The 14041-nt window shown below is 42.2% G+C and overlaps 1 protein-coding gene across 1 annotated transcript; it reads right to left on the reverse strand.

Annotated features, from left to right (window-relative positions):
* Nucleotides 1-268: 268 nt before the first annotated feature.
* TMEM18 (transmembrane protein 18) lies at nucleotides 269-13064 on the reverse strand. Its single transcript, XM_059843308.1, has 7 exons — nucleotides 12915-13064; nucleotides 3969-4027; nucleotides 2983-3445; nucleotides 2665-2785; nucleotides 1980-2034; nucleotides 981-1074; nucleotides 269-888 (listed from the first exon to the last, which is right to left on the reverse strand). The coding sequence occupies exons 1-7, from the start codon at nucleotides 13062-13064 to the stop codon at nucleotides 799-801; spliced, it is 1032 nt and encodes a 343-aa protein (XP_059699291.1). The 3' UTR covers nucleotides 269-798.
* Between the last annotated feature and the right edge of the window lie 977 nt (nucleotides 13065-14041).

Genomic DNA, 14041 nt, shown 5'->3' on the forward strand with positions numbered 1-14041 from the left:
TTAAAAAGGGAACAAAATTGCACATAACATTACTAAGTTTCTTCCCCTCCTTTCTGTTCTACAAAGCATAAAACAATACAATTTTCATCCACTTTTAAAAAATGTGTTTATCTAGAAGCCTTAAAAACATGAAGTATAAATTGAAAGAAATGCAGAGATAATTTTTAATTATTTACACAAATTAAACTGGGGAATTTGCCAAACTGAGAATTTTAATAGGAAAAAAGAGGGAAAAAGTCTGATTAAAAATGAATACAAATTAACTCAATTTAAGATACAGTGAGTGGATAGTTTTATTTATAAAATGCCACTGGCACACAGTAAACATAGGAAGTATGAAACTTGATTTACAAAGAAGTGAAGTGCTTCACAGAAGCATGGATTCCTGAGTTATTCTGAATAAAATCTCTCATTTACTGTAATTCACAACACAGACCCAACTGGCTTAAGCAGCAGAATAACTGATACTTGATAAGCACAGAATAAAGACATAGTAAAAAAATACACAGGCAAATGGAAACTGGAAGATTGTGTCTCATCAATACTACCAGCCTTGGTCATGGAAGATAACAATCATACATTGAAGGGCACAAAGATTTGTTAAGACTAGTTTCATAATTTCACAGCCAATTCAAATATACTGTAGAAACCTGCTTTCATCTCAATGCCCACAGCCACAATTACAAAGTCCTCTTGACACCAGACACAAAAATACTTCTGTTCCTGCATACCCATACAGAAGGACTGATTACCCAGACAGGCTTTATTACAACTGAAGAAAGAAAAAGTTTGGCATTTTCACTTCTTTTTCTCTTTTTCTACTTTCCTTCTCTGCTGTAGCATCTTTAGTTCAGTCATTACATTCAAAGTTCTGTAAACCCAGGTGACCTGAAAAGAAAGTAAATTATTGAATTCAACTAATCCATATACTTTACTTACTCATTTAATGAAAGCACCTATATGAATGAACACATACATACCACAATTATAATAGTATTCACCAGCAGTGGTGCTGAAAATACAAGTGAAATAAACATTCCTCTGGAATCAAAGTATTGGTATTTAGAAAAGAGCCTGGAAGAAAGAAAAAGAAAATGAAAGACAAAGCTTTATTTAGTGCAGTTCACAGATTCAACTTGCCCAGCAATTATTCTACATGGACACTTGTACACATCATCATCCCACATCTTGAGATCACCAAGCACAGGCCAGCATTCTGTGGTATTAAGTCAGAAAAAAAGAGGCAGTTGATACTTCTTCATTTATGAATATTAATATCAGTCTTTCTTGTCTTTACAGTTTTACTGTGTAAAAGCTAACTAACATGACTGACTACAAGAGTGCATCACAAATCATGCTTATTCTGAAGCACTTGAAATGCTTCTAGGTATTTTGCTTACTCATATTAGAAAATGAAACAAAAATAATAAATGTAGCAAAGCTGTAATTAGGTCACGTATGCCTGAAGTGAAACATAACAACTACAATTAGATGCCAGCATAAAGTGGTGTCAAACACACAACTTTCAGTGGTATTAGGGAAAGACTAAAACAATGCTCAAAATATCAAAATAAACCATTGGTTTAATTCTGGTATACACATTAAGGAAAACAGGCAAATGTTAATGCTTGTTATACATATAAGTAAGTATATAAAACAGCAGTGGTATTTTTGAGAAGTGGTCCTTAACTTCAGCTACTAAACATAAATACAAAAAAAACCCACCAAAACCCAAAAAACCCACAAATCCACAAACAAACAGAACCCACAAAAAAAAATCACCACAGTTTACATTCTTTCCTCTTAACCACAGCACTCTGCTTTTCTCAGTTCTTTGACAAGTTAGTTTACAAGCACTCACATAAACAGATTTTAAGCAGTACAATAAATGCATGCTATCATTATTATTTCTTATAAGTATGTGATAACTATGTTGTACGGTATAGTTTTATTCAAAAAATGAAAGAGAAAACATTTACCTCCAATTCATAGCTGCTAATTCATTGATATATTCCGCACAGTACACTAAGCCCACTATAAATAAAAAAGAAACATTAGACTTGATATTTCCTTAAAAATAAACTGCTCATAATACATCATCTAATCCAAATCCATGTAGTCTTAAACCAAAGCTAGTATGTGTTCTGCCAGTGAGCCATGACTGCTTGGCAAGGGCACCGTGGACTCTCAGGCTGATAAACCCTGGGATAACACAAGTTGTTACCGCAGTGTGCAAGCCAGTCTTGCTCTTCCTCATGACATTATCACGGCTGTCAGCAGGGCATATAGTGAACTTGCTTCAGAAACTAGAGATGACCGTATTCACCGAACTGCACCATTAGAACAAGGCAAAGTACAAAGCAACTGCTGGTTTTCAGTGGATTTCTTTTCTGCTTCTCCAGCACAGAACACTTCATTGGGAAGCTGCGGTACACACGGAAATGATCATGCAGTAACCTTACTCATCCCACTTCCTCACCAAGGCCAGAGCTTAAGTCAATACTTCATACATTTTCTTGGAAATAACAAAAATATATATTTTTAAGTCATAGCAGGTTCTATAGCAGATTATCATCGACAGGCAGATGCCCTGCTAGCGGAGAAATACGAGCTTGCAGGCACTGCTCTGGAGCCCGGCAGCGCACGGTGTGCCCGAGGACTCACCCATGCAGAGGAAGTGCCCGACCTGCACCCGGCGGTGCTGCAGGGACGCGCACGTCAGGAGGAAGCAGAGCAGGTGGAAGGCCGCCAGCCCCAGCAGCCAGGGCTCGGACCAGTCCGTGCTCTGCGGGCAGAGGGAAAGCGGGTCAGGCAGCGGCGGGAGAAGGGGCGGCCACAGCGACCGAACACGGCCGGTGTCGGTCACGGACCGCGGCCCACAGCCTCCCGTACCAGGCTCGGCAAGGAGCACGCCCCCAGCAAAGGCCTCCCCCCTCCCCGCCGGACAGCCCCGCTGCCCCGGGCGGCCCCGCTCCGCCTCACCGCCAGCACGGCCGACAGCCCGGGCGGGCCGCGCACCGGCGGCTCCATGGCGGCGGCGGCAGCGCCGGCTCTCGCGAGACTCGGGCGGCTGCCGCTTCCCCTGCGGGCGATGGCGGGAAGCGGGGCGGTGGGGCCCGGGGCGGCTCCTCCTTCCTCGAGGCGAGGGGACCGCCCATGGTCCCGCGGATCGGAGCAGGGGCTGAGGTGGCTCCGCGCTCGTCGGTGGCTTCTTCTGAGGGTGGCCGACAGGAGCAGCCCGGGCTCTCCGGAGCGGGGAAGGAGCTCTGGTCGCGTGTTGAGCCTTTGACGTCGGGAGGCCGCCAGTGTCCCCGTCCGCGCTGTGGGGTCCCGCTGGGCTCGGCGCTGTGGGTCAGTGGCCCAGCGCTGGTCGGTGTTAGCTTTTGGTCTCCTGTCAGCAACACCCAGGATTGCCTTTAGCGATGGAAGTACCAGAAAAAAAGAGCTTTAAGCCCAGCTGGGAGTTCTTTGAGCTCTCCAGGCAGGAACTTAAGTCAAATGAAAAACACTTCCCTCCAAGCCAAGGCCACCGTGACCCCCTCGCCCACCTCGAGGGAGAGCTGAGCTCCCTCCTGTTATCGCCACTACAGCAGAGCTCAAGGACACATTTCTTAACTTCGGAAGTTGAAAAAAAAAAAAAATATTCTAATGGAAAGGGAACAAGAGAGAGGTTAAACCTCTATAATTTTATTTGCTAAATGCATCTAGGTTTGTAAGAACCAGCTATTCTTAAGGCTTACCACTTAAAGAGCATTTCAAACTTAGATTCCTAACAAAGCCAAATCTAATCTAAAGAATTGGATCTCTTGAACAAACACTGTTTTAGTCTATATCTCCATATTCTGCTTTCATTGATTTTTTCCTGACATTTTAGCTTATCAGACGTGAAGCTTTGGCTTTTTTTCCCCCAAATGTTTTGAAATGCATGTATAAGTAAGTATTTCAGATACTCTTTTAATTTAGTTTACCATATAGCCAGATATGGGTCATCAGTGTGACCTGGTCTCTCTTCACTGTCACACTTCTGCTATTTAAGAGAGATGAGATACCTGAAACTGAGGATTTTTTTTTATTTTTAGTTTTTTTGCTTTAGGTTTTTGTTAGTCTTTTTCTCAAAAAAATAGTACCTGGAGGCAAATCAAGGCTTTCACTTGAAGTGTTGTAAAATTAAGTAAGGTGATAGAAAGGTGGTAATTTTTACTACCATTATTGTTTTAAAATCAAGACTAGGGGAAAAAAAGATATTTTTATCCCACACTGTAGATTGGAAAACAAGACTGGAATAACATGGACCTGCATGGGCTGGGGTCTGATCTGCTGGGAAGCAGCTCTGTGGGGAAGGACCTGGGGGTCCTGGTGGCCAACAAGCTGCTCACGAAGCAGCAGTGTGTCCTTGTGGCCAAGAAGGCCAAAGGTATCCTGGGGTGCATTGGGAAGAACATTGCCAGGAGGTCACAGGAGGTGATCCTGTCCTTCTACTCAGTGCTAGTGAGGCACATCTGGAGTGCTGTGTCCAGTTCTGGGCTCCTCGGTACAAGAGAGACGTGGAGCACCCAGAGTGGGTCCAGTGGAGGGCTACAAAGATGATTTAGGGACTGGAACAAATCTTTTATGAGGAACTGCTGAGGCAGCTGGGCCTGTTCAGCCTCCAAAAGAGATGGCTGAGAGGGGACCTCATCAATGTCTGTCAGTATCTGAAGGGAGGGTGTCAGAGGATGTTTCCAGGCTCTGGTCAGTGGTGCCCAGCAACAGGACAAGAGGCAGAAACTGATGCACAGGAAGTTCTACCTGAACATGAGGAAGAACTTCTTTACTGTGTGCATAACCAAGCCCTGGAACAGACTGCCCAGAGAGGCTGTGGAGTCTCTGTCCCTGGGGATATTCAAGAGCCATCTGGACACAATCCTGTGCAGTGTGCTGTTGGGTGACCCTGCTTGAGCAGGGTGGTTGGACCAGGTAACCCACTGCAGTCTCTTCCAACCTGACCCATTCTGTGACTTGTTTGAACAGTCCTATGGCTAATAATAAATTTTTGTGTTTTGTAAATGAGGAATGAGTTTTGTGTAATTGCTCAGTAGTGCAATTGACTTCAGAAACTGTCTGCAATAGCTGAAGGGCTTCAATTAATGCAGGATGCAGTCACTAACTATACGAGTGGAATATGCTGGTCAGTGGTGAATCTGTGATGCAGACAAAATGGGTGGATAAGACATTATTGGCTTACCATGGCTACAACATGTTGAATTAAAAATTCATGTAGCTGTTACTGTCAGCCACTGTAGCATTAGCAGAAACTTTCCTATGGGGAAATAGGAGTTGTTTCTTTAAAAGACTGACTAAGATGAAGCCAATTATGCTGTTTGTCAGCAGATGGTAGTAGATACATGAGTATTGCAAAATCTTTTGTGTGGTACATGTTCTCTTTAATTTATTTTTAGTGGAGAATGAAAGTGAACAGAAGATACTTAAAAGGCAGTCAACAGATACATTACTCTTTTATAGGGAAAAACTTGTGTATTTGTCCTTTTATAGCTCCTTTGCAGAACCAGTATGCTACAATTAGAGCCTAATTTTTAGAACACTAACCATAAGCCTATAGTAGTAATAATAATAATAATGTAGAAATAATAATAATGTTCTCTTTATTATAAGTATCTTAAGTAGTTTGTAGAATTCACTCTCAGTTTCCTGTTGCAAGATTCATATACCTCTGTCATTTTCTTCTGCACTACAGTATTATCCAAGCAGTTTGGATAAAAGATTAAAAAAACCTGGTCAGTAAAAAGAATTTTTTTTCCTTTTAAGAACAGAAAAATTTAATTTACTTTACAGAGGAAAGGATCTAAAATCAGACACTTATCTTAAGTTTATGTTGCTTAAAAAACAAGCTGGCTGGTAAAAGTCTATATACAATAGGATGTTCCAAATTTAAGTGCTAAGTTATGTTCCTAGTCATAGCCCTTACACACGTTTGCTGGCAGATCATATTTTGCAGTACTAGAAACCACATAGAAGTGCCTGTTATACTTCCTGCTGAGGGAAATGCAGCTCTGATCACACACACAAGGTGTGTGTGTGTGAGTGAATGAGGCAGCCCCTCACCTCATCAGTCAAGGCAAAGGTACAAGGTGACCACATGTGGGGGTTAGTGACAGGTATTGACAGCCCAGTTTGTGTGCTTTGTGAAATCCCACTACAGAGTTCTGCTGCTGGGGACAGGAACTGCTCATCTCTCCATCTCCTGCCTGCCTGCTCCTGTGGAGTCCTGTGTTGTACTGTCTTCAATAGTCTTTCCAGAGCTTTGAGAGGCATGAGCAGCTTCACTATGAAAACATGCTGAGCTTGGGAGAGGAATCTGGAGAATCATTGTTGCTGTGGTCACTTCCAGGGCATCATTTTTATCTGCTCTGAAGATTTTCCTTCTATTTATGGTTGTGCTCAAAAGCTGCCTTCAATTTGCATTTGCTTCCCAGTGCAACAGAAGTGAGCCTGAGTCTTGTTACTCACTCTAATACATGTTTCACTAAAATCCTTCACTTTCCCTGTCCTTGGCATTATAAAATAATTATTTTTGAGTGGTTCCATTATATTTTGCAGCTGCTGTCTCTTTATCTTTTTATAGTACCCGCTTTTATTGGTCATGATGTGCTTGGAAAATAAGAATAGTAATCATACTGTTGTAAAGACTTCTTTAGAAATAGAATTTAGAACTGACTGGATGGCTTTATGCATATGATTTGTGAGTTTCCGGTTTAGATGATGGATGCCACTTCACCCAAGCCTGAGGTTATCCCTGCTTTTGAGAATGAGTTTGACTGGATGACCTCCAGTGGTGTGACCTATATGTCTCTATACTTTGAATTTCCCAAGGATATGGACTGGGACCAGCTGGCTGGGAAGCAGCACTGCTGAGCACAGCCTGGGGGGGCAAAAAGCTGAACATAAACCAGCAGTGTGACCTGGCAGCAAATACTGTCAGCAGTTTATTGGGCTGTATTAACAGCACACCCTGGAGATTAAGGGATTCAGTATTCATCAGAGCACATCTGTATCTATCTTTGGATACTTCAGATGTAAGGACAGTAGAGCTAAACGGAGAAAATTCAGCAGAGAGCTGTCAAAATACTCAGGGAGTTGAAGAACTTGTCCTGGGGCAGGGGCTGAGGGAGCTGGGCTTTTTTGCCTGGCAAGAGGCATCTCCAGGGGAAACCTAGTAGCAGCCTGACAGTGGTTCTGAGGAGCTTGTAAAAATGATGGAGCCAGGCTCTCCTGGTGGTGTGGTGTGAGAATGAGGGGCAATGCACCTAAAGTGAAGCTAGAAATTTGGGCTGGATAAAAAGAAAAGAATTTTCCTCATGAGGGCAGTCAAACAGTGGAAAAGGTGTCCGAAAAGGTGGGATGCCTCTTTTTTTGGGGATTTTTAGGACTTCGAAAAAACCCTAAGCAATGTGTGCGGGATGGTGCTCTCTTCGCTCGTGGAGGGGAAGAGGAGAGAGGGAAGACCCTCCACAGCAGCTTCTCCCGCTGAAGGGGATCCTGGGCAGGTTGTCCAACTCCCAGGAGAGCTGTCTCCTCGATTGTCCTCACGCGTACACAATCCCAGATGGTCTAAAGAGGTCCAACCAGTAGAGGAAGGAGGACTCTGCACACTCTGCTGATGGTCCAACTGGGTTTATTGCAGGAGCAGGGAAGGATCGCAGGTAGGGTAGGCAGGAGAGAAGCAGGGACTCAACCGAGCAGAAGGGAAGCAGGTGGCAAAGAGCAAAGAGCTGGGCGGGAACAGGGTTTATAACATTGTAGCGGGTAGGAGGGGCTAGGGCACGAGGAACCAATGGGATAAGGGACCAGGGGAGGAGCAGGATTGGAGTGATTGGGGATGTACAAATGAAATGAGGGGAAGAGGGTGGCACTAACACACAGGCCAATGGGGAAGGGGGAACTACAGAACTTTCTGGATCTTTGGGAGGGAGCCATAGTTGACTGACACCTATGGGGGAGTGCCCTCCCAAGGCATCTCCACCTCATTGTCCCTATGGTCTCCTCCCACAAATGTGGTCTTTCCTCATAATGAATCTAACTTTGAGCAGAAGGCGGAAATGACTTCTTAAGGTCCCTTCCAACCTGAATTATTCTGATTAAGTGATTCCACAACTTAAAATGAGAAAAACCAACTTTTTAGTAGTATTCACTAAACAATATTGCTTTAGCCTGGAAGTGAAATAAATGCTTTTGTGTGTTTTTTCCAGAATCTTATTCCCGTATTCCTTCTCTTTCATCCACTTTCTGTCAGGGCTTTTTTTCCTCATTGCAAAGTAGCTTCAGGCATCTTCATGCTTATTTTTTTTTCCTCCTTTATTCTCAGACAGTACATGCAGTCTGAAATACAAATGTCTTTTTTTTCTCTACCTAATAGCATGACCTCCTGTTAAATTATTCCACTAATCCCAACAAAGGTCTCAGAATCCTTTCAAAGCCTTACTCTATTCTTCCAAAGAAACCAGATTTTTATTTCTGTTGTGATCTTTGTCCATTCAGGGTGGAAGAGGCCAAGTGTAGTTGCAAGCAAAAATCAGTCCTGACTGTCTCAAGTCCTGTTCTTAATTATACACTTTATTATCTCTTTGACTCATTCTGAAGTGTTCTTGTCACAGAATTGATTGTTTTTCATTTCAGAAATACCACCTCGTGTCATTCCATGGGATGGTATGGAAATAAAGCACCTCTGCATTTCTTTTATGTGTGACTGCATTGCACCTGACACAATGCAGTGCATTTAAGTTGCAATACAGCTATTGTAATAAAAGGGCAAGAAGGAATAGAAGTATCTGGGATGTGCAGAGTAACTTCCAGGATTGTATCTGATCTGATTGCAGAATTTTATGACAGCATTGTATTTTCTCCTTCAGGGCATGCTGTTAAGACACATCCCAGCCACTCCTGCCTGTCATTCTTAACATGTAGGGGAAGTACAAGCTGCAGGTAGCAGCAGGATCAGCAGAAGAGACATTTTTGTGAACATGTCATTGTTCAGCCTTTTCATCTCTGAGACTGAACACTTGATACAAATCTTGTACTTTGAGGCTCCTGCTGCTTCTTATCATCATTCTCTAATGAAAGAAGAATGAAGTGTGGAAAAAGGGTGGTAATTTGGCAAGAGACAGCCAACAGCTAGAAAGCCAGCACATCCATCTATTGATCCTGGAGCTGTCCATGTTTGTGCTTTCTGGTGTTTTGTCTATTTCATATCCTCAGCAGTTCATAGTTCTGTTGGTATAATTTGTCCAAATGGCTCAGACCATCTGAGCACTTCAGTTAAGATTTGACTTTTTGGATATAGAAATTGACACACACAAATTATATACTTTCAAATACAACAATAATTGCGAAGGTATAAACATTTGTCCATTTAAAATGTGACAATATTGTCACAGCTCCTATCAGTTCCTTAATATCTGTGAGCTAAAAGCATATGACCTGAGAATATTCCCATTTAGAAATTTTTTTGGCACAGGTGTGGGAGCTCCACTGCAACATCGTGCATCAGAAGAGTTGAGAAGCAGGCAGTTAATCCTCCTCCAGCTTTTTCACAGTTTGAGGTTTTACAGATTCAGAGGTTATTTCACAATGCTGTTCCCTTATAACTAGTGGGAAATGTCTGTATTCCTGACTAGATGGGGGTGTTGCTGTAGTGATGATGTTTTGAGTTGTTCACACACTGCTGTTCAACGTGTGATACAAGTATTTTAATTCAAGGTTATCTCCCATAATCGCACAGCAGTGCTGACAAGTCCACTGTTGGGAAGATTATGACAGAGGTTTTAGGTACTATTCTGTACCTGGATTTTATATGACCCTTCTTTGTCAGAGATTCAAAATATCTAAATCATCAGAGATTTCGATTTATGGGTATTTCTCAGTTTTGTAGGTGTTTTTGGTAGGGACATAGATTTGCAGCTCCCCTATGAGCTGAGATGTCATCCTTGTACAAGGATGTAGATGGATGTTTTGAGGCACTGAAAAAAGGAAATGTATGAGAGATAAATCAGCAAATCAGAAGGCTAACACACAGCATGTCTGAAAAGCCTGAGAGAAAAGTCCAGTTACACAAATTCCAGGACAATGATGAATGCCAGAAGGAGACATCACAGAATATTTTGGGCAAAGACTAATTTTTAGACATACAGACAGAAGAATTGCAGACCTAACTCTTGAATTCTTAGTTGCATGCCTGTTGTTTGCAGTTTGAGGATTATGTATGTTTGGACAGTGAAACACATAAAACTGGATCTGTTTTTAAAATTGCCATTGGCCAAGAAGCACTGTCATGGGAGTAGTTGTACATAGAGCATGTTGAAGACCTTTACAGTGCAAAAGGTAACCAGTTTCAAATGAGAGTTGTGGGGCTAACATTGGAAAAGCCCGTGTTCTGTTCTGTTCTGTTCTGGTGAAATAAAGGAATTAAGCAAGAAATATGTATCTGTCCAGTAACCGTATCCTGTACTTTCTTCCTGGAAAAGTATTCTACAACTGGACATCCTCTCATCCAGCTCCATCCTCCCATTTTTATGTTGTGTCTAGTCTTTCCATGCCCTGCTTGTACAATAAGCAGTACAGCCAGAAAGTAAGGTAATAGTAATTTGTTTAAAAAAGAAAAAAGAAAAAATTATCCCCTGCAGTGTCTTTTGGTGGCATACTGGAAAATACAAAACGAGAAAGAATAATTACAGCAGAGGCAAGACAATGACAAAATATGGTAACACCTGGGGCACCACTAAAAATCTGTTCTAGAGTCTACATTATCAATTAAATGACAGTGCTTCTCTGCATGCTTGACCCCACACATAGCAATATGTGGAATGGCAACATTCACCTTTTTGCAGTGTACCTTGCAGCACCCTTTCCTTGTTACTGCTGTTTTCTCTGGTTTCCAATTAAATTTACCTTGCTTAAAAACAGGCTCTCCTATATGTTGCCAGATGCTGCATTTACATGAGTATGGGTAACACACATTTACAGAGGGACAGGGAGAGAAACTGTTTCACTGTTGTTCTGATGAAAACAAATAAATGTGTGGTCACATGGAAGTAGCTGTTCTGCCTTCCTGGCCCCTTATCCCTGACAGAGTCAAACTACTGCACGGCTTCATGGTGTCATTAGCTGTTGCTAGGAAAAAGATGCAGGCACAGATCTTTTCCTTAAAGTCTAGGCTTTCACCACTACCAGTAGATAGGCAATCTTCCAGATGTTGTGAACCACTGGAATTAACTGTCTCTCACCAGTACAATACTGAGTCAAAGTCAGGGCTCTAGCATTATCAAATCTCTTCAAAAAATGCTTATATGGAAACTCCAGGGTATTGGGATGTTTTCACTGGGAAGAGTGGTTTATCTCCCTTTTCCAACATCTCTGAACATCTCTCAAGAGGGTCCTCTGATCTCTTCCAAGCTTCAGAGACTTTTTTTCTTCTCACAGACAAAATTTTTCAGTTCACTGTAATAGAGATGGATTTTCCTGGGTTTAGCAGGCTTAGCTTTTATCCCTTTTTTTTTCAAATATTGCTTTCATTTTAATTTTAACTTCATGCAACATTGATTTGGTAGGGTTGGACTCTGCAGGGATGGCCTTGTGACCTTTGCAGACTGCTATCAGATCATTCAACCTTACAATGAAATTTTTGGTCCTTTCCATGACAGAACTCATTAGAATTAGGGTGGTGACCCTCCAATAGCTCCCCTTCTTTTTGTTCTCCTGAACTGAAGATATAATTGTGCATAAGAGCAGTTACATTGATGGGTTAAATACTGTCTTAGAGTTGTCCTCTTTGGAAGTAGAAAGGCCGGTTTTTTTGGGGTTTTTTGGAAGGTCTGTTAGCTTGTGACTGGTCTCCTATTACTTTCCTGCTCATTTTGGATTTCCTTCAAGTATAGAGGAAGGACAAGGTATGAAAATATTTCTAGATCTGTTGCTTGCAAATAGCAGGATTTCAGAGTATCTGAATTCTTGCTTTAAAGGCTGTACTTTGTGTCCCCAGTAACCCTGATACTCTGGATTGCATCTCAGTGTGAAGCTTTCTGCTTAGTTCAGGAGAGAAACCACAGTGTGTGCACAGGCTGCGTGCCCAAAGTGTGCTCCTTGTAACTCCAGGCACGGACACTCAGCACATTCATACCGAGGGGAGTGATGCTGCTCAGTAAACCGCTAATGTAGATTCACCTTAACTGTTCAAGTTAAGTATGTTATCCTTAGTTAATTAATTCAGAAGTTCATCCTCACTGGAGAAAAAAGATTTCTAGGTGGTCTGAGGAAGGAGGCCTAAGGCAGAAGGTTGAAATTATCTGTGGGACTTTCTTTCTGTGGAAACATTCAGAGAGCTATTTTATTTAGCTTGTTTCTGTTTAAATTGAGGGAATGAAATAATCGCCTACGTGATAGTTTGTTTTATTTGATCTATTTAACATATAAAGGAAAAATCCAAGTAGTAGATCTATTAATTGTTAACTACTAATCTGCTGGTGGGGTTTTTTCAGGTATCAGAGCATTTTTAAAGGCTTGCCTGTAGTTTTGGTGAGTTTTATTTAGTGCTGTCCTTTTATGGACAGTGGACTTTATGCACTAACTGGTACAACATTTTTGTTTGTCAGTGTCCAGTAGCAGATTCCTAGGGAAGAATATAAGACCAGGACAATCAGAAAATGATACTTGCCCATCTGAATCTTCCAGCTCTTTGCTTTGGTATATTGAGAGCTGGAAGAAATTCTCTGTGATTGAGATTTGAACTGAAGTTGCTAAAGGCTCAGTGCAAAAATCTTAACCAATTCCTGGTGAACACTGGAAACGGGTTAAAAGACTGCTGGTGTCCAAAAACACGTGCAGTAAACCGGATATCGCCCAGCTGGCTGTGAGTCCAAGGGTACTTGAGCGCGCAGTGGGAGATGAGGAGGATAAACTGGCATCCAGCGCCGTTTTCCTGTTAAAAAGCAGCGGCAGGTGGCGCTCTGGCTTTGCTTTTCCTCAGGACGTCGCTGTTTGAGGAGCACTGGAGCAGTTGGATATTCACTAAACATTCAGGCGAACGAAGTTTTGTTCTACAGATCCTCATCGTTATAAAAAGCCCAGCGCACCCCTTTAGTGTATGGAACAACGCCTATGCTTCCCAAAGGCAATAGTAATTGCTCTTTCAGTCCCTACTGCTAAATCTTTTTTGGGGATACAAAGACGCTGCAGACTTCTGTAGGACTTGTTAGGGAAAAATACAGGCAGGGTCTTTCACCTTAAAGGTTAGGAAAGCAAAAAAAAATGTCAGCACTAAGACTTAAAAACTGTGTTGGGCATCTCTGTGGTGTCTGCTATGAGCCAATACCTCCTGCAAGTGTGTCTGTCCCATGCACAGTCTGCTGTGCTGTGCAGAGAAAAAGCATCTGCTTCGGTTCATTTGTGCTGTGTCCTACAGCTGTTCCTGCTACCAGCATGTAAAGGAAGTCTGTATTTGGAACATGGGAGGGCTGGTGAATAGGAGGGCAGTCGCCAAGTGACTCTGAGCTTTCTAGCCATGTCATGCATACAAAGCTAATCACTCACTGCTTATCTGTTAGTGCCTTATCACATGCTTTTACTAAGCAGAATTTCTTTGTAGTGTACTTGATCACTGCTGCCTTCTAAGCACATTTATTAACCTAAGAATAATTTGAGATTTACGGGGACAAAAACGTTCTGATCAGAGTTCTGAATGCTTGTGGATTTTGCCATGCTCCCTGGTGCAACTTAAAATATAGACCCCAGTGGCTCTTGGTTTCTTTGTTGAGGCTGGCTCTGGAACCTCAATTAGCTGCACAGAACATGGATAATCTCCATGTGATGATGTGATGGACAGTAGCATCCTTGCATAAAATTTATTTTCACAAAGGAGGGAAGACCTGACTTTCTTTCCAAGAAGAATGGTTGCATTTTTAGGTAAGCAGTTAATCCTCCTTTAGTTTCCTGATTTTGAATATATAATGCTCAAGTGTTTGGCTAAACCAGGTTTCAGCCATTGCCATCTGTT

The sequence above is a fragment of the Haemorhous mexicanus genome, chromosome 3 (assembly GCF_027477595.1).
Source record: "Haemorhous mexicanus isolate bHaeMex1 chromosome 3, bHaeMex1.pri, whole genome shotgun sequence".
Classification (NCBI taxonomy): domain Eukaryota; kingdom Metazoa; phylum Chordata; class Aves; order Passeriformes; family Fringillidae; genus Haemorhous; species Haemorhous mexicanus.